Source organism: Anabrus simplex, chromosome 7 (genome assembly GCF_040414725.1).
Source record: "Anabrus simplex isolate iqAnaSimp1 chromosome 7, ASM4041472v1, whole genome shotgun sequence".
Taxonomy (NCBI): domain Eukaryota; kingdom Metazoa; phylum Arthropoda; class Insecta; order Orthoptera; family Tettigoniidae; genus Anabrus; species Anabrus simplex.
In genome coordinates this window covers 4,076,291-4,103,807 of record NC_090271.1, presented here as the reverse complement: position 1 = coordinate 4,103,807, position 27,517 = coordinate 4,076,291, and the positions used below count along the sequence as shown (strand labels likewise).

The following is a 27,517-nucleotide window of genomic DNA, read 5'->3' as shown; positions in this document are numbered from 1 at the left end:
GTGTGTTGTATAGAAGAGCTCCGTGTTACCAGCACAAATTAACAAGATAATTAGCAGACAGGTCGGGTGAGTGTGTGTCAATAATTACACCAGACAACCAACGTCTAGTTCTAGCTAAAACATGAAGTTGACATCAGCCAGTGCCAACAGGGCTGCCAACACTAACGACCGCGCCAATGAAAATCTGACTTCCCTCTGTTCTGAGTTCAAAGACTTCCGCCAGTACATCTCGATGAAAATTTCTTGTGTAAAGGAGGAGTGATTAGGTGTGCAATAGCGTCCTGACCAGCACGAAACCTGGGCTGATGAAGCGGAACAATACAGTAGGCTGAATTGTCTACTCATACACGGGGTCCCCTGTGGGTGGAGGCGGTAGAATAACACCCACAGCATCCCCTGCCTGTCGCAAGAGGCAACAAAAAGGGGCCTCAGGGACTCTGAACTTTGAAGCATGGGTTGGCGACGATAGGACCCTTAGCTGAGTCCTGGCATTGCTTCCACTTACTAGTTAAATTTGTCTGATTTCATGTTCGTGATTGTGTCTGGTGCGCTAAGAAGCTCTTCAAAGGCACCAAACTATTGGTTACGGAGTCACTGACTGCTACAAGAAAAGATCTATTACAGCCCGAGACCAGCTCGGAGTGCGTAACGTTTGGACCCAGGAAGGAAGAATCATAATTCCAAGAAGGAGAAAAAAAAAAAGGAAATTTACAATGACCACTAAAGCGGAACTAAACGCTGTTATTTCAGGGCTATGTGATTAGTAGGGTACATGACTCATGGATTTACATTTTAATTATAAGTCGTTTTATTATAAGTTTAGTGTGAGTGCATGTTTAAATGATTCAAGGGGTTCACGTATACAAGAGGAAACCATGGTAAGTTGCCCTCTGTTTATTTTTGATTATGGCTAACACAGGTAATAATGTAGCTTTCTCCCTGGGCAGGGTAAACCACCTTCACCTTGATACTGAACCCTCCCACCCTTCTCTTTCCCTAGAGGAGGAGTAGCTCTATACTACGAAAAAAATTACCGGGGAAGATTATACAAACTTCGACATTATCTACTGACACCTTAACTGAACCTATGTTTGTAGAACTATCTGTTGATAAGACTAAAGTACTTATTGGAGTTGTTTACAAACCACCAAAAGCAGGAAACTTCACCGACTTCGAAGAAAATTTACTAAGACTCATACCTACCTACGAACATGTACTCATATTTGGTGACTTTAACACAAACCTGTTAATAGACTCCATTGAAGCAAACATGTCTTGTAACATGTCAGTAGTGCCACTTAACCCCACTCACCATGTGCATACAGCTAACAGATCCTCACACACTCTAATAGATTTACTCATCACAAACAATCCTCAGACAATACTAAAACACAGACAAACTTCTGTACCTGGTATATCCTACCACGATCTCATATATTTAGCTTATTCTTTGAAAGTTCCCAAAACAAAGCTGAAGTGGATAACCTATAGACATGAAGAAGTTAAATCCTCAACAATTAATACAAGATGCTATTCTCTGCCCGTGGGACGAAATACTGCACTTGACTGACAACGACGAAAATGCAAAGAGGTTTGGCACATTATTGTTGGGATTGTATAACAAACACGTACCTAAACTTACTGCTAGGGTGAGTCGCAAAGTTGCTCCATGGTTATCAAATGACATTAAGTCCGCAATGGCTGAACGTGATGCACTCCACAGATGTTACAAGCAGACGTTATCAACTGACGATTTTGAAAAGTACCGTGTGCTTAGAAATAGAGTTAAACAAATAATCAGAAACAAAAAATCTTGGATAAAGCCATTCCTGCATTAAAAAATGACTATCTCAAAATAGTAAACAGAACATAGCACGCCCCACAAGGCCGATGAATCACAAGCCTAACCCAACTCCTACCCCCACAATAGCCACTCCTCCTACCCATCCACCTATATCCCTCTCCACAGCTAACATAAGTCCCAGACGCACTTGCAGTAGCACACAGCAAGCTTCCAAACACAATGCTACACGACCTCCACAACAACAACAGTAAATACCCTTTTCACCTCCATACACACCCCAGGCATTTCTTCATACGCACACTATACTTACACTAACAGATAACAGCAATATCTACAACACAAATACAGACGAGAGAGGTGTCGCTACCAACAGCTCCTTTAATCAAAATTTTTAAAACTCAAGACTTTGCAGTATGTCACAAAACTTACTGAAGTATATCAACGGTTGAATCACAACAGTAGTTTGAAAAATGTTTACGACAAAGGTTTTCACCACGAATTACCATGACATATATCAACCAAATAGAATATTCTCGAAGGTCATTTTATGCAACTAAATTAACATAGACATAGAAGTGCAAGAACTATAAGGAAGCTTGAAGAAGGAACTCCACACAACACAAACTCTCAAATTTTAACAAGTGTTTTAACATACATGTACCTTATATTTTAGTGTGTTTAAACTGTTTAAAGTGTTTTATACTGTGCTCAATATGTCTAAGTTTTAGTTTACTGTAGCTTTCACTGCCACATTGATCATAGATACTATTTTATGGCTACAATATTGTAATATACCAGCTGATGATGGCCGTGGAAGGCCAAAACCGGTCGTGACGTAAATCTGTTTATAATAAATAATAAAGTATTGATAGACTTGAGGAAATACGACCCACCGAGCCTAGAGTTTAGAGACTCCAATGGAAACCTAGCCCGTAACGACAAGCAAAACTGCCGGATCCTTGCAAAATACTTTGAATCCCTTCTTAACTGCGAGGCCCCAATGTCCAGATTCACATTTGAAGATAAAACAACAGTTCACCGAGATTCAGCTCCACCTACGAAAGAGGAAGTCGGACAGATTATCCAATCCTTGAAGAATAATAAAGCACCGGGTGAAGATTCGATAATAGCTGAATTGTGGAAGTTTGCTAGTGACAATGCAGTGGAAAAATTAACGGACATCATACATGAAATCTGGAACACTGAAAGACTTCCAAGTGACTGGACATCTGCCCTAATCCACCCACTTCATAAGAAAGGCGACAAGTCGGATGTTAACAACTATCGTCGCATCTCCCTCCTACTTATAACCTACAAAATTCTCTCGAAAGCTCTTCAAATCAGGGCAGAAGAACAGCTATATCCAGAGCTGGGTGATTACCAAGAAGGTTTCAGGAAAGGACGGTCATGTGTGGAGCAGATTATGAATCTGAAATCTGTCCTTTCATATCTTAAACTAAGGAGCAAGCCTTTTGTAATAACGTTCATCGACTTTAAGAAGGCCTAAGATTCAATTGATAGAACTACCCTACTTCAGATCTTAACCCTAGAACTGCTGCAGGTTGTTCTGTCCAATGCTGCAGTTATTTTTCTCAACATACACCATGAAAATAAAATCATGCCTGTAATCACATATTAATCCTAATAAATCCATATTATATACCAATAGAAAGCTAAAAGACTGATCTAAATGAAGATAATACAAATAACGAAAAATATTGCCACGATTTCTAACTATTGTAAAATGCAATTTAATTTTTTTGACAAAGGAAACTGTTGAAAAATTTTACCCACATAAAGGAATTCATGATCGATAATTTATTTCTGAAACATGATATTCTGAAATGAACAAGTATTTTCTTACGTATTCCTCCACAGTTATCCACTTTCCATTTCGTTTACAAAATAAAACTCAAATTTTCATCAAAACTAATTTTGAGTTCTTTTCATGAATTTTGAACCTACAGATTATATTAGTTTTCTTAGGTGAATTTCTTCTTTCCTGTGTTGTGATCAAATTCCTTATAACAATCTACAAAAATATCAACAGTTTATACTTATCCCTTCGCTGGTTTCTTCAAATATTGACGTACTGCCAATAATAACATAACCTGCACCGACTTGAACATCATTCCGGTCATCGGAAATTCCCATTACTTCCGAGGCACCTTGTACTTCGCTGACACTTTCACTATTTTCAGGAATAATTTTCTTGTCGGAATTAAAACAATAACCATTGTCACCATCAGTATTGTCACTAAGATCTTCGAAAATCAAGCGCTTGATTTCAGAATCGTCAACAAAGCGGGCTGCCATCTTGATTCTAAGATAATGTGAAAGTACTTTCACTTCTACAGCTAAATAAACTTGTCCAGACCGATGTTTGTGTTTCAAAAACTTTCAATATTGAAGATAAATTTATAAGTATTCAGCTGGTATATATATCATTGCCATCTGGTGATCAATTATAAACCTACGGCGGAAGAAAGACACCGTCTCTCAGAGAGATGATCGCACTTGACGAAACAGTGCACCGTCTTCCAGAAAGACGGTCCGCAGTTCTAGCGTTAAAGGAATTTGGCTTGGACGGTAAAACAAGAGTGATCATCCAACAGACTCTCACCAACACCATCTCAAAAGTGAAGTTTAGAGGAGAGATTTCAGAGGCCTTTGAAATACGGACAGGAGTTAGGCAAGGAGATGGTCTCTCGCCTCTGTTCAACTGCGTTCTTGAGAAAGTGATCCGTGAATGGCGCAGAGAAATGAGTTATGAAGGAGTCGAAAGCGGAGTCAGACTAGGCCATAAGAACAAGAACCTTTCAATTGACTGTCTAGCATTTGCAGATGATCTCGCGGTTTTTGCTGATTCCTTGGATATGGCCACGAAGCAGATCAACCAGCTTCAAACACAAGCTGCAAAGGCGGGCCTCCAAATCTCCTTTGAGAAAACGAAATTCATTACAAACATCAAACTGGCGCCAAGTGAGCTAGAAGGGACTCACGGAAAAGTCAAGCGAGTTGAAAAATTTAAGTATCTTGGTGAATGGATAGAACCTAACTTGTCCGAAAAAGAAGCCTTTTCTTCACGCATGAACAAAATGGAAATGGCTTACCATCTGACTAAAAATGTCTATAACAAAAGATCTATATCTCTGAATGCAAAAATCAAACACTATTGCACTGTTATCCGGCCAGAGGCTCTATATGCTGCGGAATGTCTCGCAATGAACGAAAAAGGCATGATGGAGAAATTGGAGGCCAAGGAAAGAAAGATTTTGAGAAAAATCTTAGGTCCAGTCAAAGACAACGGCGAGTTTAGGAGACGGCACAACCAGGAGTTGTACTCACATGTGGAGAAAATAACTGATGTGATAAGAAAAAGGAGGATTACTTTTTATGGACACATGGCTCGAATGAATTCAACACGGTTAACCAACCGCATTTTCACTTTCCTCCAAGAGAAAAAGGCAAAGGGGGTATGGTTCAGTGAGGTACAGAAAGATCTGCAGGAGATTGGGATCTCATTTGAAGATATCCAGGAGCGTGTCCCACTTAAGAAAAAACTCTAAGAACATCAGAGTTTCCTACCAAAGCCGAAGATGAAAACTGGAAAGGCATGGACGGAAGAACGAAAGGAACAACACCGTATACGAATGAAGGAGTACTGGACCAACATTAAAGCTCAAGGGAAACAGTTGAAATGACGTGGTCCTTAGTTGGCCGAAACGAAACAAGAAGAAAGTATTGATAGGTGGAACTCATTTCTTGTCTGTATAGTGCATCCAATCAATACGGAAAATGAAACTTATAAATAATAATAATGCACAATTATTCTTCATTTCAGCGGATTTAATAACCATTAACTTAAAATTGGCATCATGAAATTGAACAGAACCCGTTGAAAATTTGCTGGCAATACCGATTCCCCATGTCTCTATAATACGACGATCCATCAGGAAGATATTCTTGCTTACTATAAAACTGTTACTTTCACTCAGCATCAAATATAACCGGCTGCCGCTACATGCACGTCTCACTTGCCAGGTTCAGCCAACTTCAGCGGCTAGCGATGTATATGCCTAATTATGGATGTTGAAGGTCAACGAACGAGTTTATTGCACCGCGGTATGGCAATTCCACCCTTGCGTTTTAAGTACACATACCTCACAATTTCATCTTCGACTTCTTTAAAGCGTCCATGTTGCGGACCACTGAATGCATTGTTTGTGCAGTACGAATTTTAAAGCTATTTTTGTCTTCATGCTAACGCCAAATATTGGATTTAGTTAAGCCTGTGCCGTATTTTCTTGTGGCTGCACAATTATTCTACATTTCTGAGTGTTTAATAACCACTTACTTAAATGTGGTATCATAATATAGACGAGAACCCGTTGATAATTTGCCGGCAATACCTATTCCACCTATCTTTGCAACACGACGATCCATCGCAAAAATATTCCTGCTATCTATAAAACTTAATTTTACTAAACATCACGTACAGTAGATGCGTTATAACTCTGCTATGGAGTAGCCATGGCCTTTCTAAGAATTTGAAGGCTCGCATTTTTTTATGCCATTCTGCAGATTTGAGAAACGATTGTGTAGAGGCTAATAGAATGTCATTCACTCTTCAATATTTCCCGAGATCCAGTAACGTTACACATAGGCACTGTGACAATCAGTCGCCGCGGTTAGCGTTGTATAATAAAGACATAAAAATGATATGGAAGCCTCAACCTTATCAATACAGTGTTTATTTACTATTAATTACAGTAAATCCCCTATGGGGTCATCCTCAGCTGTCATATATCAAACTAGTTTCAAAAACATCACATTACAAAGCGTTGCATATGCATGAAAACTGACCCAATTTGACAAGTTAAATGTTCATTAATAATAATAATAATGTTATTTCTTTTACGTCCCACTAACTACTTTTTAAGGTCTTCGGAGACGCCGAGGTGCCGGAATTTAGTCCCACAGGAGTTCTTTTACGTGCCAGTAAATCTACCGACACGGGGCTGTCGTATTTGAGCACCTTCAAATACCACCGGACTGAGCCAGGATCGAACCTGCCAAGTTGGGGTTAGAAGGCCAGCGCCTTAACCGTCTGAGCCACTCAGCCCGGCAAAGTTAAATGTTCAAATAGTAAGAATAATAAAATGGGTCCTTTCCTCTTTAACTTTAAAAGTTACATGTTGTGAGAGGCATGTCACCTCATTATTTTGTTGATCTAATGAACAGAAATTAATTTTTTTTACATTACTTATGTACACTGATATTTGTGAAGTTATTATTATTTACATTTGTATGTACATAAAAAGTTGACCCGATATAACAGGCCGTTTAAAGAATGAATGAAGTAGTAAAAACAACTACTCTAACTTGTTACATGTTAGTATTCCTGTTGGTATGGTAGGTACACAGGTATTATAGAATGCTACTATTTAATGTTTTTAGTTCATTTCAGTGTTTTCTTCTTCAGATGATTGTATAATATTGCAGGTGATATAAATAACTTGAAGGTTCTAGACGTTGTTATGAAAAATTACGTCTTAATTTATAATTGGTCGGATGCATTGTCTGTGTACTACATTCTCAGTGAGCTAAAATTGCGTCTAATGAGCTGAAGTTTATTTAGTTACAGCGTGCATCTTAGTATGGCATTATACTGTGTCAAGTGTCTAACAATATACATTTTGATATCTTGGGTGATAGCGTATGTTGTAGGCTGTATTGTGTTGGGTGTTGACACAGTGTGCGTTGCACGGCTGCACGTCATTGCGTTTTGCCTGGTTGGCTATTATATCTTGATTTATCAGTTTCATACATCAGTGGCATACAAGTACCAAAGCATAAAAATCAAACTAATGAATGCAGCCAAAAACATTGCATTTCTGAAAGAATGCCTTGCAAACGACTTAACCCCGAAATTTCTTAGCAAATATAATAACAAACATAGATCCACTACCCAAACACGTAATACCCTAAAAAGGACCAATATAATTCGCCTAAAAGCAGAAATAAAATTCTTTTATCGTAAAAAACAACATTTGAACCATGAACTATACCGACTACATTTGAAAGCATCCCAAGAGCTTCCATACAGCTACTGGGATCATTTCCAGTAAACCACACGAGAAAAAATAGAAATCCTAGCTATTAAAAAACAAAACACTTTAAATAACAAACTAGAAACCTTGAAACAACCACTCAAAACGCAACCAACAATTTCAACTATGAACAAGAATACTCCAATCCACCCTAACACAAATATTGAACACAGTTTTCACCCACCAGTGAAGAATCTTACTAGAATTCCATTTAACGAAGCAGAAACTGAGATATTGAGTAAGGGACCCAAGCACAATTGGGGCAAAATGTCAGTATTTTGGAACATCATAACTACCGTCACAGAAACCGAAAAAGCCATACAGATGATTCCACACGACTTACGTGAGGAAGTTAGACATGACATCACAAAAAAGCTAGCACAATCACAATAACCCAAATAACAACGGTACAAAAAAAGTACATATAAACAAACTTAAAAATAAAATCACACAAAACAACCTTATCATAACAAAAGCAGATAAAGGCAACACCACTGTTATCATAGACAAAGACAAATACATAACAAAAACTAAAGAATGTTTTAAAGGTAATACCTTCCGAATCATACGCAAAGACCCAACTAACAGCATACAAAAGAACCTAAAAACTCTACTAAAAAACACACATTTTTTACTCACGGAAACTGAATCTACGAAACTCACGACTAGGAACCCCCCATTACCTACTGCAAAATCTTACCCAAAAATACACAAAGACAGTATACCTATGAGACCGATAATAAATTACAGGACAAGCCCAACATACAAAATTTTACAATTTATCCAAAAATTTCTTAAGAAACATTACTTTTTCCAAGCCAACAAAACCGTACGAAATTCAAAGGATTTTTGCAAAAAAACAAAAGAATTACAAATAGAACGATACCACACCATCGCTTCGTTTGACATAAGCGATATGTACCCTAGCATTCTCACCAAAAAAACATAGAAATAATTCAATCTAATCTCAAAAATCATAGCAAATTAAGCAACGTAGAAATTGAAGAATACATCAAAATACTTGAATTTGCAACATAACTACTTCAAATTCCATGACACAATTTACCAACAGCAAGGCCTTCCAATGGGGTCACCTGCTTCCGGCATATTAGCTGAGATATACATAGACTATCTAGAACATACCTCCATCAAAAAAACAGACGGCATATTCTTCTGGTGCAGATTTGTCGACATTTTTGCCATTATTGATAACAGACATACCAACGACAACATCTTATAGAGAAAACTTAAACACACTAGACCCGAACATAAAATTTCCAAAGAAACCGAAAACAATCAGAAATTAAATTACCTCGACTTGACTATAACAGGCATGAACATTTATCTTTCAAAGTTTACCGAAAACCCACGCATACATCGAACACGATCAAAACAGATTCCATCCAAACCAATACTCATAAAAGAGCAGCACATTACAGTATGATTTATAGGGCCTTCAGCATACCTTTATCAAGAACTGACTTTAATGAAGAAATACGACTAATTCATGAGATAGCTAAGAACAATGGTTACAAGAAAGAAATGGTCAACACCATCATTCAGAAAGTCAAATCCCAACCAAAAACCAGATTAACAAAAACAGATAAACCCAAGAAGGACTACACACTATTCACTTTCAACAATACACACATATACCCACTAACTAATATATTCAAAAAAACACAGCCTAAAAATAGCATTCAAAACATCACTCAACAGTACTAATATATTACATAATACCAAGACAATCAATAACAATAATAAATATCACCACTCAGGAGTATACCTTATCAAATGTAATAACTGTGAAATAAGTTACATAGGACGTACTGGTAGGAATTTTGCAATCAGGTACAATGAACACGTTAATGCTGTGAAACACAATCATTTTTCTGCAATAGGTCAACATATCGACGAATATAAACATAATTTCACGAACATTGAAAACAACATGAAAATACTTAACATAAACTCCAAAGGTCCCTTACTCAATATAACAAAAGAACTATACATATCACTAGACCAATATACCAACCCTAATTACAACATAAATGAAATTACAGAAAAAACCAACACCATATTCAATAAAATTATCCCCGCACTAAAAAATTAGTATCTTAAAATAATCAATAAACAACATCCAGCATGCGCCAACACACAGATGATCGACACGCCCAACTCTACCCCTACCCCCACCACAACAACTCCCCTCATCCCTCACCCCTCCAATCCCCTTACAGCAGCGGACACTAACACCAGAAGAACACGACACAGTGCACGCCAGGCAGCCAAAGCTAGCGCATCACAACCACAATAGCAATCGTAAGTACTCTATATTAAAACACACACACAAACAGGCATTACTCAGACTACAAATTCTTAATTTCATTTTTCGTTTCTTACAGACACACATCGGCATTTATAGACCAGAGAAGACCCACCTTCCTGCATTTGACACTCAAAGAATAGAAATTACATTCAATACTCCAGCCATATTCAACCGCAGCTGCACACATCTACCTCGGACAATACATCAGACTTGTTATTAATGATTGATAAGTCAACCATAAACTAATGAAGAAGCATAATATACAGCAGAAAGAAGAGCAGCACTTACAGAAAAGCATAGACATTCTCCACATCATATTGAAGAAAAGCAACGAATGCAAGACCGGAAACTTACTCTAAAAAATTGTTTCCTATTTACTGTAACGGATCTTACATGAATTTGCACATTTTAAGATGACATTCTACATGTACTATATATATTTTTAAGAGTGTTTATGTAACTGTACTTTTAATAATGGTCCATTTATACGATTTTCACATCATATTGAAGAAAATCACCGTACGCAAGACGAAAAACTCATTCCAACAAAATGTTTCCTATTTATTTATTATAACGGATTTTACTTGAACTGTACATTTTAAGATAACATTTTACATATTTCATATATATTTTTAAAAAAGTGTTTACGTAATTGTACTTTTAATAAAAGCCCATTTACATGATTTTAGGCCTAAAAAAATTCACCTACACATTTTAGATTGTACATAATCGAATTTATCCTGATGTATGCTCAATTAGAAGTAAAATATATCCTATCATTATGACTATTATTATGGACAAGGCAAATCAACTAATTTGAATTATGTGAAGGTAACGGTGTACAGCTGAGGATGACTACATGTAAAGAATTAAAATTGAAATAATTGATAAGGAGATTCCACCTATTCAATACCAAAGAATAAGAAATGTAGAGAATTACATTCTCATTTAATAATAATTAGAAATGGTACCCGTTTCGACCCTAGTCCAGGTCATCAACAGCCGATTAAGAAATGGAAAACAATGCATAGGATCAGTAGAAGAGGCAATATGAAAAGGAAATGAACGAGGGTAGACACAGTAAAACTTAGAAGGAGTTGAGTATGGATAAGAAAAATCGAAATGAAGGTGGAAATGGTTTTTTTTTTTTTTTTGAGAAAAGATAGAATAAATTATCAGAGGAAGAGGAATAGTGGAAAAAAGAGAAAAGTGAAAGAAATTGAAGATTAAATGGTGTTGAGGAAGGATGAGGTAGGGAGATGAAGGAGGGGTAGTTTAGGATGGGTTATTGGAGGTAGAAAATGTGGGTAGGAACTTTGTAAGGCATGGAAAATAGAATTGGGGTTTTGAAATTTAGAATTTTTGAGAAGAAGAATTAGGAAGTTGAAAAGGATATGTGGTTTTTCAGAAATGTCGTTTAAGTTGAAATTTGGATTGAAGTACTGATCAAGGTGGATAAAGCAATTTTCAGTAGTGTTTAAGAGAGGGGGCCTTTGTTTATAATTTTAAGTATTTTCATGTCTTTTTTTAATATTGGTGAAACTATGCTTGGAGTCTTGTATGTGTTGTCCTATGGCGGAGAATCTATTGTATTTAATGGCGTTGATATGTTCGCAGTATCTGATATTGAAGTTATCTGATAATAACTCCTTCATAAATCGCATCATCAACAAATTCAAACACTGTCCTAAAACCACTTTATCTAAAGACATAACAAAACCAACTGCATTTTCCACTTTCACTCAAGATGCTTATAAAATAATATTTTTTAAAAAACACAATATGAAAATTTCTTTTATAACTAACAATAGAAATTTGGATAATTTACACAACTCTAAATCACTAAATAAATCTAATGCTTTTTCTAAATCCGGAGTGTACAGATTCAAATGCAACAACTGCAATTCCTCCTACATCGGACAAACCGGCCGCAACTTCAATATCAGATACTCACATACAAGGACAACACATACAAGACTCCAAGCATAGTTTCACCAATATTGAAAAAGACATGAAAATACTTAAAATTATAAACAAAGGTCCCCTCTCTTATCCACCTTGATCAGTACTTCAACCCAAATTTCAACTTAAACGACATTTCTGAAAAACCAAACATCCTTTTTGACTTCCTAATTCTTCTTCTCAAAAATTCTAAATTTCAAAACCCCAATTCTATTTTCCATGCCTTACAAAGTTCCTACCCACATTTTCTACCTCCAATAACCCATCCTAAACTATCCCTCCTTCATCTCCCTACCTCATCCTTCCTCAACACCATTTAATCTTCAATTTCTTTCACTTTTCTCTTTTTTCCACTATTCCTCTTCCTCTATTAATTTATTCTATCTTTTCTCAAAAAAAAATTTCATTTCCACCTTCATTTCGATTTTTCTCATCCATACTCAACTCCTTCTAAGTTTATCAGTGTCTACCCTCGTTCATTTCCTTTTCATATTGCCTCTTCTACTGATCCTATGCATTGTTTTCCATTTCTTAATCGGCTGATGATGACCTGGACTAGGGTCGAAACCGGTACCATTTCTAATTATTATTAAATGAGAATGTAATTCTCTACATTTCTTATTCTTTGGTATTAAATAGGTGGAATCTCCTTATCAATTATTTCAATTTTAATTGTGATATCTTCAATACGGAACAATGAAATTTTTAACTTTAAATACATGTAAAGAGTCGAAACCGGTACTGTAGAGATTTGTATAAATACATTTGTATTGATAAGGTGGAACCTTTCTCATCTATAACTTACGATAACGGTCAATACGGAAAATGAAACTGATAAATCAAGAGAAAACTATACCGTATCGAAGATGATCGATTACATTTTGTGGCAAACATTTCAGTTTTCTTATTCAAACAGTGTCACATATCCTTACTTAACCGTACTATATCATGAATACAAATTTATAGGGAGAAAGGCATTTCTCTACTGAAATTTCCGAAATTTTACAGATGCGAGAAAATATAAACTAACCTCTGAAATCAATGATCCACACTGCCATATCTTGAGGTGTATTCCATCCTAATTAACTGCAGTTTTTAGCATTAAAATTAAGTGATTGTTTACTCAACCTTTATATTTAACAAGTTAACAATTGTTATCGGATACGTTATTTATGCTTTTATTACGCAAAACAGTTCTCTTTCATTTTTAATTTTCTTTACGGAACAATAGTTGACAGGTATTACTAATCCCCTTCGAATGTCGACAAGAGAACTCGCTAGAGGACAGTGCGAGGAAACGATACCGAAGGTGAACGATTGCATGCAGCATAATAGCTGGGGCGCATAAATATCACTAACGGAAAAATCACTCGTAATAACAGATGCGTCAGTGATAGAGCTCTCACTGTAACCTAAGGATAATACACAGTTTAATATAGGAATTTTGAAGGCACAAACAATAATTGTCATTATAGCGGGGTTCTCGTTATATGCCGTACTCGCTATAGCGGACTTCTACTGTAATTATGGGAGATTTCAATGCTATTGTTGGAAGTCATCCAGATCGAGAAGGAGTTGGGAAGTTCGGACTGGGAATCAGAAACAAACGGGATTTCTGTGATCAGTTCAATGTGATCATGACAAACAAGTTATTTGATGTACCATTATGGCGGAGATATACCTGGAAAGCCCTGGGCGACACGACACTGCTCGTTATCAGAATGATTATATCCTTGTCAAGAGAAAATACTGCAATCAAGTTAAAACAAGCCACAGCTACCCTGGAGCAGAGATTGGTAGTGATCATTGCCTAGTCATGGCCAACTGAAAACTGAAAAAGAACTGGCATCGACAAACAAAACCTCTAGATGTGACCAAACTAAAGGAAAACAACAATAAAGAGTTTTTCACCCACAAAACGAATGAATCGGCTGAAAGACTTGAAGAACCAAAATGGGAAAATATTAAAGAAGGTTGGATAAATATAGCTCATGAAACACTGGGAACAAGAATTTTGGAACCACCAAGGAAACCATGGATTACAAGAGAAATATTGGATCTGATAGTAAAGAGAAACCAGTACAGGAGGGAGAATACCACAAGAAGTCAGGAACAATTTAGACTTGTTAAAAATCAAATTACAACCCTTTGTAGAAAAGCAAGGAGAAATGGATGGCTGAGATAACTAAGAACATTGGAAACAATATTGCTGAAGGAAAAACTGACAGAGCTCATCGACACATCAGAGCCTTAAACCAGAAATCGAAAGTGGAAAGTTCTATAATAAAGGATAAAAATTTGAAAATCTTAATAGATGCAGTGGAAAGAATACCTTGAAGAACTGTATGCTGGAAATGTATCTATTAGAACATGGTATATTGAACTGGAAAATAATATAGAAGAAGATAAGGGCCTTGTTACCACAAGAAGAAAATTTGAATCAGCGCTTGAGAGAATAAGTGACAATAAAGCTTGCGGTCCAGATAACATACCAGGAGAACTACTAAAGAATATGGTGAGAAAATGGAAGACCTACTTTATGATGTAATCTGCAGATGCCACGATAGTGACAAAATTCCTGAAGACTTCACCAAAAGCAGAATAGTTATGATACCAAAGAAAGGAAGTAGTTTAGAATGCTCTGAACACAGAACCATAACAATGCTCTCTCATGCATCCAAAATATTATTGTCAATGATAAAAGCCAGGATAAATAAACTTGATTTCCAAATTGATCTAGACCAGTTTGGTTTCAGGAAAGGGATGGGAACAAGAGAAGCAATTACAGCTCTGAGAACAATATTAGAAAGAAGAATGGAGATGAATAGAAATACATATATAGCATTTGTAGATATTATTATTCAATTATTAAATCTTCAGGATTAGATTGGAAAGATAGGAGGCTGATACTACGACTTTATGAAGATCATAACACAATAGTAGACATCAAAGGAAGCAGCCAGGAAGTAAGAATCAGGAAAGGAGTAAGACAAGGTTGCCCACTGTCACAGTACCTCTTTAATGTATTCATTGACAGAGCTATAAAGAAGTTCAAGACCAACACAAAACGAATTTAACTAAATGGAAAACAAATCCACTGTATTCAATTTGGAGACTCAGAAAAGGAATTATCCAACATGCTGAACATACTGTCATCAAATTTAGTAGATTTATACGTAAACATTAACGTGAAGAAAACAAAAATATTAGATTTAAGTAAACATCCTGAGCGAAATCACACCAACATCAGGCTTGCTAACAAAGTAGTGGAACAAGTCACCAGATTCCCTTACCTCAGAAGTCTAATCACAAATGATAACCGTTGCAGCAAAGAGAAAAGAAGAGCGCATGCCAAACAAGCATTCAGCAACAAAAGAAATCTTCTGACCAATATACATCTACATACCGAGATCAGGAAAAGTTTTGTGATGTCATTTCTGTGGAGCGTACTCATATGGATGTGAATGTTGGACAATCCAAAAACAGGATAGGAAACTGCTTGAAGCATTTGAGATGTGGGTCTGGAGGGGAATGCTAAAAGTCAGTTGGACTGAAAAAAGAACCAACGAAAGTATCCTGCGAGAAATACAGGAGAAGAAACAGCTGATAACAATACATAGAAGAACAGCTGAATTCATTGGACAGACAGTGCGTCATAATACCTTTCTGACCAATCTACTAGAAGGAAAGATCTTACGAAAAAAGGGAAGCAGTTGACTTAGGAAGTATTGATGCAAAATGTTGTAGTTCCTACTATGAGATGAAACAATAAGCTAAAGACAGAAGACAATGGTTGAATCGACAAGGCATTGACTTTAGACATCGATTGATTGAATCATGTCAGCATTTTCCGGGCTTGTAGGCCGTGATCCAGGAACGAGCGAATGCCCCGACGGTTCACCAAAGACTGCGTTCGGCACTGTCAAGGGTCGAGAACTGCCAATCAGCGACCACCGCCCCACCATGGCGGCCAATACGCGAGCAGCGTACCCTATCCTACACTACATAATGAGGTGGAATTACAACACTTCATTCCACTGAGAGCTTCGCTGCTATGGAAGTCAGTCGGAACCCTTGACAATGCTGAACGCAGTCTTTGGTGAAACATCAGGACATTCACTTGCTCCTGGACCACGGCCTACAAGCCCGGAAAACGATGACATGATTTGTAACGCCGGCCGTGAAAGCCTCAATTGCTATATTGATTAGCTGGCCATACACGGACAGATTTTTTCGCAGGCCTCGCCTTTGGGGCCAGATCCGACAGACCGCCTGCCAGGCATGACCTTCAGAGACCCGGCCTGCTACTCGCCATCAACTGTGACACCAAGCCTGTCATATTGTGCAACATAATCTGTCAACATTCCAGACCCTCCCGTTAATGGCATGATCCCTTTGTTCTCGGCAGGCCAAGCCTCATCCGCTGGCCTTTCAAACTAGTTTGCAATCTTTGGCGGTCGGGTCTGCCGTACTTAGAACTGTGCGATGGACATCGAAGCAGACAGTGTCCAGAGGGGAAAAAAATTGCTGTTGCAGCTGATGGAATGTGCATTTTGCTATACCAGTATGTTAAATCATGCAAACAGAAAAATCGATCAAAGGGGCTGAAATCATGGATAGGAGAGTGAGACAGCTTTAGTCACACGAGTCTGATACAACACCTGAGAGAAAATGAATGGGACGATTACAAGAATTATTTGCGAATGGACCACAGCGATTATGGTATGCTGTTATGTAAGCATGTACCGGGCAAGTTGGCTGTGCGGTCAGGGTAACGCGGCTTTGAGCTTCAGTATCTTCAATACGGATAGCAATGATTTTTATCACTTTGAGCTTGCATCCGGGAGATAGTGAGTTCGAATCCCACTGTCGGCAGCCCTGAAGATGGTTTTCCATGGTTTCCCATTTTCACACCAGGCAAATGCTGGGGATGTACCTTAATTAATTAAGGCCATGACCACTTCCTTCCAACTCCTAGGTCTTTCCTATCCTATCATCGCCATAAGACCTATCTGTGTCGGTGCGTAAAGCAACTAGCAAAAAAAAAAAAAAAAAAAAAAAAAGTAATCATGAATGGATTTTTCTTGTTATTACATTAAATGTTTGATCTGTCTCAGTCTCATCCTTGGCTCTGACAATATGAAAGTGACTGAGGTATGAGCGATGCTAGTAATACCATTCCTTATGCAGCCAGTCCCTGGTATGAATGGTATGAAAATATCGCTCATAGTGTCAGCTGGTGCGTGCATTTCAGTGGGCTTGGCAGACTGATATGCGAGCAACTTCTGACTAGGTGAGGAAAGCAACGGGAAACTACCTCACTCCTCATTTCCCTAGTACGTTTCTTCAGTGATGCCTAGGCTATGACAGCTGTTGGCATAGCTGTGGAGGATCAAACCAACCTTCGAGCTGAATACCAAACATACACAACACATATACAATGACTTGTTTACCGGGCGAGTTAGCCGTGCGCTTGGGGTGCGCAGTTCTGAACTTGCATCCGGGAGTAGTGGGTTCGAATCCCACTGTCGGCAGTCCTGAAGATGGTTTTCAGTGGTTTCCCATTTTCACTCCAGGCAAATGCTGGGGCTGTACCCTGATTAAGGCCACGGCCGCTTCCTTCCAACTCCTAGCCCTTCCCTAACCCATCGTCGCCATAAGACCTATCTGTGTCGGTGCGGCACAAAGCCACTAGTAAAAAAACATTACTTGTTTTGCATAGCTATCACTGCAGAACAGTCTAATTGAAAGTGTATTTACTGTGGATATTGTAGCTTCTAAGCTGAAGAAGGAGGAAAGGAGGATACTGAAGAACGCTTGATTGCGACACTGTGACACCTCATGTTTTAATTGTCAGAGACATGGCCGCTCTTTGTACATTTCAATAAATTTCTCTAGCAGTACCTTTGTCCACTCCACACTTTCCTTACAAGAGGCTTGATCTGTGAGGCGTGGTCTTTCCGTTGAGGCACTGACAACAGGTCTCGCCTGTAGCAGATGACGCCTCAAACTGATCTCGCTCACTAACGAGCAGTCCTAGCCTGTCGGAACGCGTCACAAAAGGCCTCGCCTGTCACAATTCTTTTCCGTGTATGGCCAGCTATTGATTGAATCCATTATTGGAGTTCAACATGCTTTTCGTCGTCACTTTAATAAATAAAAATCATAAGCAGATTTACCAGTGGCATTGAAAGTTCGTAGAAGATGGTTGCATCTGTAAAGGGAAAAGCACGGGACGTCCAAGCACATTCAATGAAAATGTCAAACGTGCCCGTAAAGTTTCCGAAAGCAGCCAAAAGAAATCCACAACAGGAGGAAGCAGGGAACTTAACATTCCTCAACCAACGGTATGGCGAGTTCTGAAACGCTGTCTGCACCTGAAGGCGTACAAACTGCAGTTTTTACAGAAATTGCATCCAGACAACAACAAAAGGTATGACTTTCGCATTAGCATGCTAGATGATATGGAAGAAGAAAATTTTTCTGAACGATTCATTTTTTCAGATGAATGCACTTTTCACCTTTCCGGTAAAGTTAATCGGTATAACGTTAAAATTTGGGCAAGTGAAAATCCTATGGCAGTTACTGAATATGAAAGAGATACACCGAAGATGCCGTCTTATGTGCCATATCTGTAAAGAAAGTTTACGGACCTTTCTTCATCATGGAGGAAACTGTCACAGGACTAGCCCATCTAGACATGCTTCAAAACTGGTTATTTCCTCAAATGGAAGAGGATTCTGCCGACTTCATCTTCATGCAAGATGGTGCCCTGCCTCATTTCTCTCAGGACATTCGACGTTACCTAAATGACACAACTCCAGGACGATGGATTGGAAGAGGAGGAGCAGAAGATAACCTTCATCGCCTGAGGCCTCCCAGATCTCCAGACCTCACTCCTTGTGATTTTTATCTGTGGGGTTACGTAAAAGACGTGTTTATCCCCCTTATGCCTGACACTTGACAGTTTGTGACATCGAATTGTTGAAGCTGTGAATTTGATAACTAGAGACCACCTGATCCGTGTGTGGCAAGAATGGAACCACCATTTTGATATTTGTCGTGCAACACATGGTGCTCATAAAAGTAAAAATTGAACTCTTCCTCTTTCCAGGAACGTTGGAAATATGTTTCTATCCTTTGTAGTTTGGAAGAAATGAATGTTTGAAATCTGTTCCTTCTTTTCGAATAACCCTGTATGTATGTTTAGTCCGTCAGCGCTAACGCTGGTGGGATCAATAATAATAATAATAATAATAATAATAATAATAATAATGCTATTTGTTTTACGGCCCACTAACTACTTTTACGGTCTTCGGAGAAGCCGAGGTGTCGGAATTTAGTCCTGCAGGAGTTCTTTTACGTGCCAGTAAATCTACCGACACGGGGCTGTCGTATTTGAACACCTTCATATAGCACCGGACTGAGCCAGGATCGACCTGCCAAGTTGGGGTTAGAAGGCCAGCGCCTTAACCGTCTGAGCCACTCAGCCCGGCACCTGCTGATAGGATCCTCAACAGCACTACCATCAGCTGTTATAGATGGCCTAGCCATCACTGAAGAGGCGTACTAGGGAAATGAGGAGTGAGGTAGTTTCCCATTGCTTTCCTCAGCAAGCCAGAGTTGCTATTATATATCAGTCTGCCAAGCCCACTGAAATGCATACACCAACCAACTCTATGAGCAACATTTTCACACCATTCATAGCAGGGACTGGCTGCATAACAAATGCCATTTCTAGCATCGCTCATACCTCAGTCATTTTCATATTGTCAAAGCCAAGGATAAGACACAGACAGATCTATGAAAGTAACAAGACCAGGAGACATAGTGCACTGTAAACACTAGGTCCTGCCAGCAAAGGCATGAATAACCCTGCACTCATACATAATTTCTGATCTTTTGTGAATGATGCCACTTCACTGTATGAGGAATAATAACGGAGATATTAATTGATAACATTTTCCACAAACTTCCAAATATTTCTGGAAATATTAGTTTTATCTAAAAATTGAACATAACAAAGGTTATAGAATCATTTTTGAACATTTATGTTGTATATAGAGTATGGGCTAAAACATATTAATGAATGCACATTTTTGGTGCCAAATCCCTCAACGTTGAATGTGACCAACTTGCAAATATTGTTCAGTCTTCACGGTAATGAACTAACTGGTGAAGGTGGTGACTGCTGACCATCGAAATTAAAAGGAAGACATGAATACAGTAATACAAGCCCTATTATCACTGAGCATTACTAATGCAAAAGACTGCAAGTCAGCTGCATCTAGAATAGAAAGATATTAACTTACTCTTTAGGACGATGTGGTTCTAATATGGAGTACCTTCCATCAGTGATCGCCTTCTTGAGGAACTCCACGTCTTCAGCCTCCATCATATGCAGCATATCCTCCCCATGAATGCTCTCCTCGTCCTCCTCCCGATCCCAAGCTTTCGTCATTGTCAGTTTCCGATCAGGAGCTTTGATTCTTTTTAGCTTCTTCACCTTGCCTTGACTCGAGAGTTTGGTCTGTTTTTGGCTGTTTCTCTTAACTCTACCTTTCTGCTGCTTCTTTCCCTTTTTCTGAAACAATTTAACATTTGTTAGTACAAGCCTTGACCATGAATACTGACAATACGTTTGTAATGAAAAACAATCTTGTGCAGCCTGCAAACTAGAAAAACAATATATGGCCCCTGCTTTGGAATTTCCCTATAAACTGAATATGGGCTAGTAAGGATGTCACTCACGTGTCATACTTCCTGCCTAATTTTTATCTAGTCTAGTTACATGATTTCAAGAACTTAGAAATTTATCAATTGATAAATTCAAGCACATTTCATCCAATAAGATGTAGGGGTTTTCTTTCCTTTTTTTACAAGTTGCTTTACGTTGCACCTACACAGATAGGTCTTATGGCAATGATGGGACAGGAAAAGGAAATAGCCATGGCCTTTCTTAAGGTACAGCACAGCATTTGCTGCCGACAGTGGGGTTCAAACGCACTATCTCCCACTGGCCGCACTTAAGTGACTGCAGCTATCGAGCTCGGAAGTGTAGTATTGTATTACCCAGCATTACATGGGTGGACGAGAACTGTTTTGGAAGTGTCATTCTTGATAAAGTTATCATTGTTATATCCCCCCCTTTGCAACATTTTCATGCTCAGAAATACTTCTTTTTACTTTTGAAAAGATATAAATCCACTTCACAAATTAAATCTATCTATAAAACGTGTTACTTCCCATGAAGAAGCAAACCTAAAATTAACATTGCATCTAATGATAGCAAACTATTTAATAAAAGTATTTTTTATATTTCATTATATTTTTCATATTCTCCGTCCTGCGGAGTAGGGAAAATAATAGTAATCCACCATCTGTCAAGATCACATGACCGCATTTCAGTTGAGAATTGTAGTGTAAATACGGTATATTAGATAGTATCTTGCCTGTTATATTCATGTGTATTTTTGTGCAAACGGCAGGTTTGATTTCTATTCCAGCATAGTAGGACAAAGTAGTACTAATATTAATCTGTACACGTGTTTAACTTTGTTGGTAATCTTTGAGCACCAACCGGTAGTTCTTGCGAATATCTAAATTTAGGCCTAATTGGAATTTTCATTTCTATTTGTGCTTAGTAAGAAGCTAGGATACGTCCGAACATAGTTTTAGCATTATTGCAGTGTAGTATAGTAACTTATAAGAAATTAGAGTGCCTCTTCTATAATTTTGAGTAGGTAGTTTTGCAAATTTCGAACTTTAATGGTAATTTTCTTTTCTGTTTTTGCTTGGTAATAACCTGTTGTAATTAGAATACGTCTGAACGTAGTTTAAAATTATCGTAGTGTATTATAGCATGTTATTAGAAAGTAGTGTGTTTATTCTATTACTGTGAAATGTTTGTGTAGTATAGTAACGTATCTGTGGTGGGCCTATCCGTAGTAACTCTCTTACTACAATTATGTTGTAATCAGGGTAGACTTAACTGCAGTTAAGAAATTTATTCTGTAATTCTTGTGTATTATTCTCTGTTTCCAGCAATTAACAGCAATTTTAATCGTGTTAGCATGTTGTAGGAATAAAAAATAGTACAATTAAGTAGTATTGTAGTGTAGTAGTAGCCTACATTAAATAACTTACTGTCGTGTGAACTTTTGTGAACTAACCTAGACAATATTTCCTTCCTTTCATTTTTATTTTGCACAGAATAAGTTATCTTATTTTTCCTTTTCTTTTCATTATTTAGTAAAAAATGGTTATGCAGTGCAAGTGTAGGAACTGTGGGTGTGGCCAGGCATTAAGGAGTATGAGGGAGGAGTTGGAGAGCTTGAGGGAGATAATTAGGATTCTCTCTGAGAACAGGAAGGAATGTAGGCCTCTAAACAATGTACAGGATACAGTAGGTGTAATAGAGGGATGGGAAGGAAAGGGGGGAATTGTGGAAGACAGGTGGTCTAATGTTTTAAGGGAAAGGAGATTGCAGGCTAAGGGCTCCATTCAGGATCAAAATTCAGGACAGGTGTCAGTGAGAAATCGGTACGAGTCACTGCAGGTAGAACAACCGAGGGAAGATGAGGAACAGGGAACTGTTGCCGAAAAGTGTGGAAGTAGGAGAAAGGGAAGAGGTAGGAAAGGGAATGTGGAGTAGTGGATAGGAAAAGACAGGTGGAACAGGGTCATGGGATGGAGAAAAGGGGGGAGGAAGTAGCTTCTGCAGCTGTCAGGAAAGATAGGACTGATCAGGAGGGGAGCCAATCAAGTAAGGTGGGTAGGGTTGTGGCTCTGGTCATGGGGGATTCTATCGTTAGACATGTCGGGAAAGTGTGTGGAGGAAAGGGTACCAGGGTAGTGTGTTATCCAGGAATTAGGTTGAGGCAGATGTTGAGGAAAGTAGAAGAGAAGGAGGAGGGAAAGGAAAAGGTGGTAGTGTTTCACGTTGGTACTAACAACGCAAGACAAGCAGGTACAAGTACCAACGTAGTTGGAGATGAGTGGGATCTGGTAAATGCAGCATGGGTGAGGTTTAAGGAAGCGGAGATTGTTATCAGTGGAATGCTGTGTAGGAGGGATACTGACTGGAAGGTGACTGGGGATTTAAATGAGACTATGGAGTGGGTATGTGGGAAATTGGGAGTGAAATTTCTAGAGGGATCTGCGTTCAGATGGCCTTCACTTAAACCGCAGTGGTATATGTAAGTTAGGAAATTTGTTTAGAAGGGTTATAGGGAGGTACATTCAGGGAAACAGAGTGGCCTAGGGAGCGGTGTTAAGGGAACAGGGAACTGTAAATCAAGTAGGGATGACAAAACTGTTAGTGCTCAACTGTAGAAGTATTGTAAACAAAGGAATCGAATTAAGTAATTTAATAGATATATACTTACCAGATATTGTAATAGGAGTTGAATCATGGCTGAGAAATGATATAATGGATGCAGAAATTTTTTCACGAACTGGAGGGTGTATCGTAGAGATAGGATAGGAATGGTAGGAGAGGGAGTATTCAATCTCGTGAAAGAAGAATTTGTAAGTTACGAAAAAGTTAAAGATGACAAACAAAAAATTCTAGGGGTAAGGCTCATCTCTAAAGATAATAGGCAACTTGATGTCTTTGGAGTGTAAAGACCAGGAAAGGGTAACGCAGATGCTGATTCAGAATTATTTAATAAGATAATCAGCTATGTGGGAAACGATAAGGAAAGGAACGTGATTGTAGCGGGTGGTCTCAATTTACCAAAAGTCAATTGAGAAGGTAATGCGAACGACAGCAAGCATGACCAACAAATGGCAAATAAGTTAATATGGGAAGGGCACCTGATTCAGAAAGTGATGGAACCAAATAGAGGGAAGAATATTCTGGATGTGGTGGTGGTAAAACCAGATGAGCTCTATAGAGAAACCGAAGTAACACATGGTATTAGTGATCACGAAGCTGTTTTTGTGGTAATTAAAAATAAATGTGAAAAAAAGGAAGAGATTAAAATTAGGACTGTTAGGCAGTCCCATATGGCTGATAAAACAGGCATGAGGGAGTTTTTAATAAGTAACTACGATCGGTGGAAAACGATAAATAAAAATGTAAACAGACTCTGGGATGGGTTTAAAGCAATTGTTGAGGAATGTGAAAATAGGTTTGTACCTTTAAAGATGGTAAGGAATGGTAAAGATCCACTATATTATAACAGGGAAGTAAAGAGACTAAGAAGGAGGTGCAGGTTGAAAAGAAATAGAGTTAAAAATGGCTGTGGAAGTAAGGAGAAATTGAAGGAACTTAATTGGAAATTGAATCTAGCAAGAAGTCAGCTAAGGATAACATGATGGCAAGCATAATTGGTGGCCATAGTCATTTTAGTGAAAAATGGAAAGAGTATGTATAGGTACTTTAAGGCAGAAACATGTTCCAAGAAGGACATTCCAGGAATCATTAATGAACAAGGGGAGTGTGTATACGAGGATCTTCAAAAGGCAGAAGTATTCAGCCAGCAGTATGTAAAGATGGTTGGTTACAAGGATAATGTCCAGATAGAGGAGGTGACTAATATTAAAGAAGTATTAAAATTTACTTATGACAGCAATGACATTTACAGTAAGATACAAAAGTTGAAAACTAGAAAAGCAGCTGGAATTGATAAGGTTACGGGGGATATACTAAAGACAATGGGTTGGGATATAGTACCATACCTGAAGTACTTATTTGATTATTGTTTGCGTGAAGGAACTTTACTAAATGAATGGAGAGTTGCTATAGTAGCCCCTGTATGTAAAGAAAAGGGTGATAGACATTAAGCTGAAAATTACAGGCCAGTCAGTTTGACATGCATTGTATGCGAGCTTTGGGAAAGCATTCTTTCTGATTATATTAGACATGTTTGCAAAATTAATAACTGGTTTGATAGAAGGCAGTTTGGGTTTAGGAAAGATTATTCCACTGAAGCCCAACTTGTAGGATTCCAGCAAGATATAGCAGATATCCTGGATTCAGGAGGTCAATTGGACTGTATAGCGATTGACCTGTCTAAGGCATTTGATAAAAATGAGTGCAATTGGACTTGACAAAAGAGTGACTGAATGGGTGTCTCTGTTTCTAGAAAATAAAACCCAGAGAATTAGAGTAGGTGAAGCTTTATCTGTCCCAGTAAAAAGAGGGGAATTCCTCAAGGCAGTATTATTGGACCTTTATGTTTCCTTATATATATCAATGATGTGTAAAAAAGTTGAATCAGAGATAAGGCTTTTCGCAGATGATGTTATTCTGTACAGGGTAATAAATAAGTTACAAGATTGTGAGCAACTGCAAAATGACCTCGATAATGTTGTGAAGGACAGCAGGCAATGGTATGTTGATAAACGGGGTTAAAAGTCAGGTTGTGAGTTTCACAAATAGGAAAAGTCCTCTCAGTTTTAATTACTGTGTTGATGGGGTGAAAGTTCCCTTTGGGGATCAATGTAAATACCTAGGTATTAATATAAAGAAAGATCTTCATTGGGGTAATCTCATAAATGGAATTGTAAATAAAGGGTACAGATCTCTGCACATGGTTATGTGAGTATTTAGGGGTTGTAATAGGGATGTAAAGGAGAGAGCATATTTGTCTCTGGTGAGACCCCAACTGGAGTATGGTTCCAGTGTATGGGACCCTCACCAGGATTACTTGATTCAAGAACTGGAAAAAATCCAAAGTAAAGTAGGTTGATTTGTTCTGGGCGATTTTCGACAAAAGAGTAGCGTTACAAAAATTTTGCAAAGTTTGGGCTGGGAAGACTTGGGAGAAAGGAGACGAGCTGTTCAACTAAGTGGTATGTCAGTTTTAAGATATTACCAAAATTTATTTGGATCAACCTCTTCAATACAACTGAGTTTCCAAAGTTAAGATTTTATTACACTAAAATTTGAACGGACATGTTTCGCCCTTTATAAGGGCATCAGCCTTTTTACACTCATACCTCAAAGATAAAAAAAATCAGGATCCTGATTGTCATGGTAAAAAATATAAAAATGAGAATATAAGATTGGAAATGAGTATTATACAATGTGAGAAATTGTTACGAGTTCTTAAATAATAATTTACAATTGAAACTTCATTTAAAATGTTTATGAAGAAAAGGTTGAAGCTGGTATGATATTACACTAGTAATTTAAATTATTTTATAAAATGGACAAACTAGTACTTATCCACATAATAACAAGAAGGTCTATGGCTAAAGTTGCTGTATCGAAGTTCGAGTGAAATTCGGCTAAAAGCAACTTGATTTACATATTGAAGATAAGGTTAACTGGACCTTAGTAGCTACTTAAGATGACATTGAAACTTTCTTGTTGAAGACTTGTGATATTAAACTGTAGTATGGCGCTGTGTAGATGATAAAGTTGTCTCATTTCCAAAAATTGATGCCTGCCTGGCCATCAGAAGATATAGATGTTGAGACATAGCTCTCATAGTGCATTGGCACTGCTGGTGGCTTCAGGTAGCCTATGCAGTGGCCTCCACGGTATGCACAAGCCTTGCGTCTTGGGAGGTGTGCTAAGACCCAACTGACGAGACCAACTTAGCACACGAGGGCGAAACGCAGGCAATCAAGAATGAGTTAGCTGGGAAATTTATGATGTCCAATAACAGACCATTATATTCGTATTATAAATTTACTCATTCAGGACAAATATTTTAAGTTCCCTATGGGAATCAACATCTATATCATACTCAATACTGGCCGCACTTCAGCGACTGCAGCTATCGAGCTCGGTCTAGGTCATCTTCAGCTGGTCACACAATCACATATAACATATCATGCAATCATAAAACATTACTAGATCTAACAAAGAATATCATATGACGATAACATGTCAAATTATTCTCGTGATTGGGGACAAAAGTTAATGGATTATTGACACAAACAAACTCAACTCCTCCCCTTACTTCTCCTAGGCAGTCCGCTCCACAATCTACTGCAGCTATCAATGCACCGCCTACCTTCACTTCCCCTTCCCACTCCCCGCCATAATGTAAACTCATCCACACTCACCCATATAAAACAAGGAGTGCAAACAGAACAACAAGTAGTTCTCAAGAGGCTAGGAGTAACATTAGACAATTACACAGCAGAAAGAAAAGTGACAATTCTTTCGATAAGAAGTTTATACAGAATTATAATCAGAACCATAACCATATACTTTTTATCTTTCATTACAGATATGCCAACAAGTCCAACTTGGAACATACGAGAACCATTCAAATTCTACCTCACATTAGAAAGTGTTTATTCGCCAACAAATTTTTCATTAACAATGTTGTACTGACAACATAAAAT

At 38.1% G+C, this 27,517-nt stretch overlaps 1 protein-coding gene across 5 annotated transcripts in view; it reads right to left on the bottom strand.

Annotated features, from left to right (window-relative positions):
- Noc3 (Nucleolar complex protein 3) overlaps nucleotides 1-27,517 on the bottom strand; it is a 504,473-nt gene that overhangs the window by 432,931 nt on the left and 44,025 nt on the right. For all 5 annotated transcript variants that reach the window (XR_011018581.1, XR_011018582.1, XM_068228554.1 and 2 more), the window contains exon 2: nucleotides 20,521-20,792. Coding sequence is in view for 3 of the 5 variants with exons in the window: in XM_068228554.1 (XP_068084655.1) it covers nucleotides 20,521-20,792 (272 nt within the window). In the remaining 2 variants the exon portion in view is untranslated. The remainder of the gene's footprint in view (nucleotides 1-20,520; nucleotides 20,793-27,517) is intronic.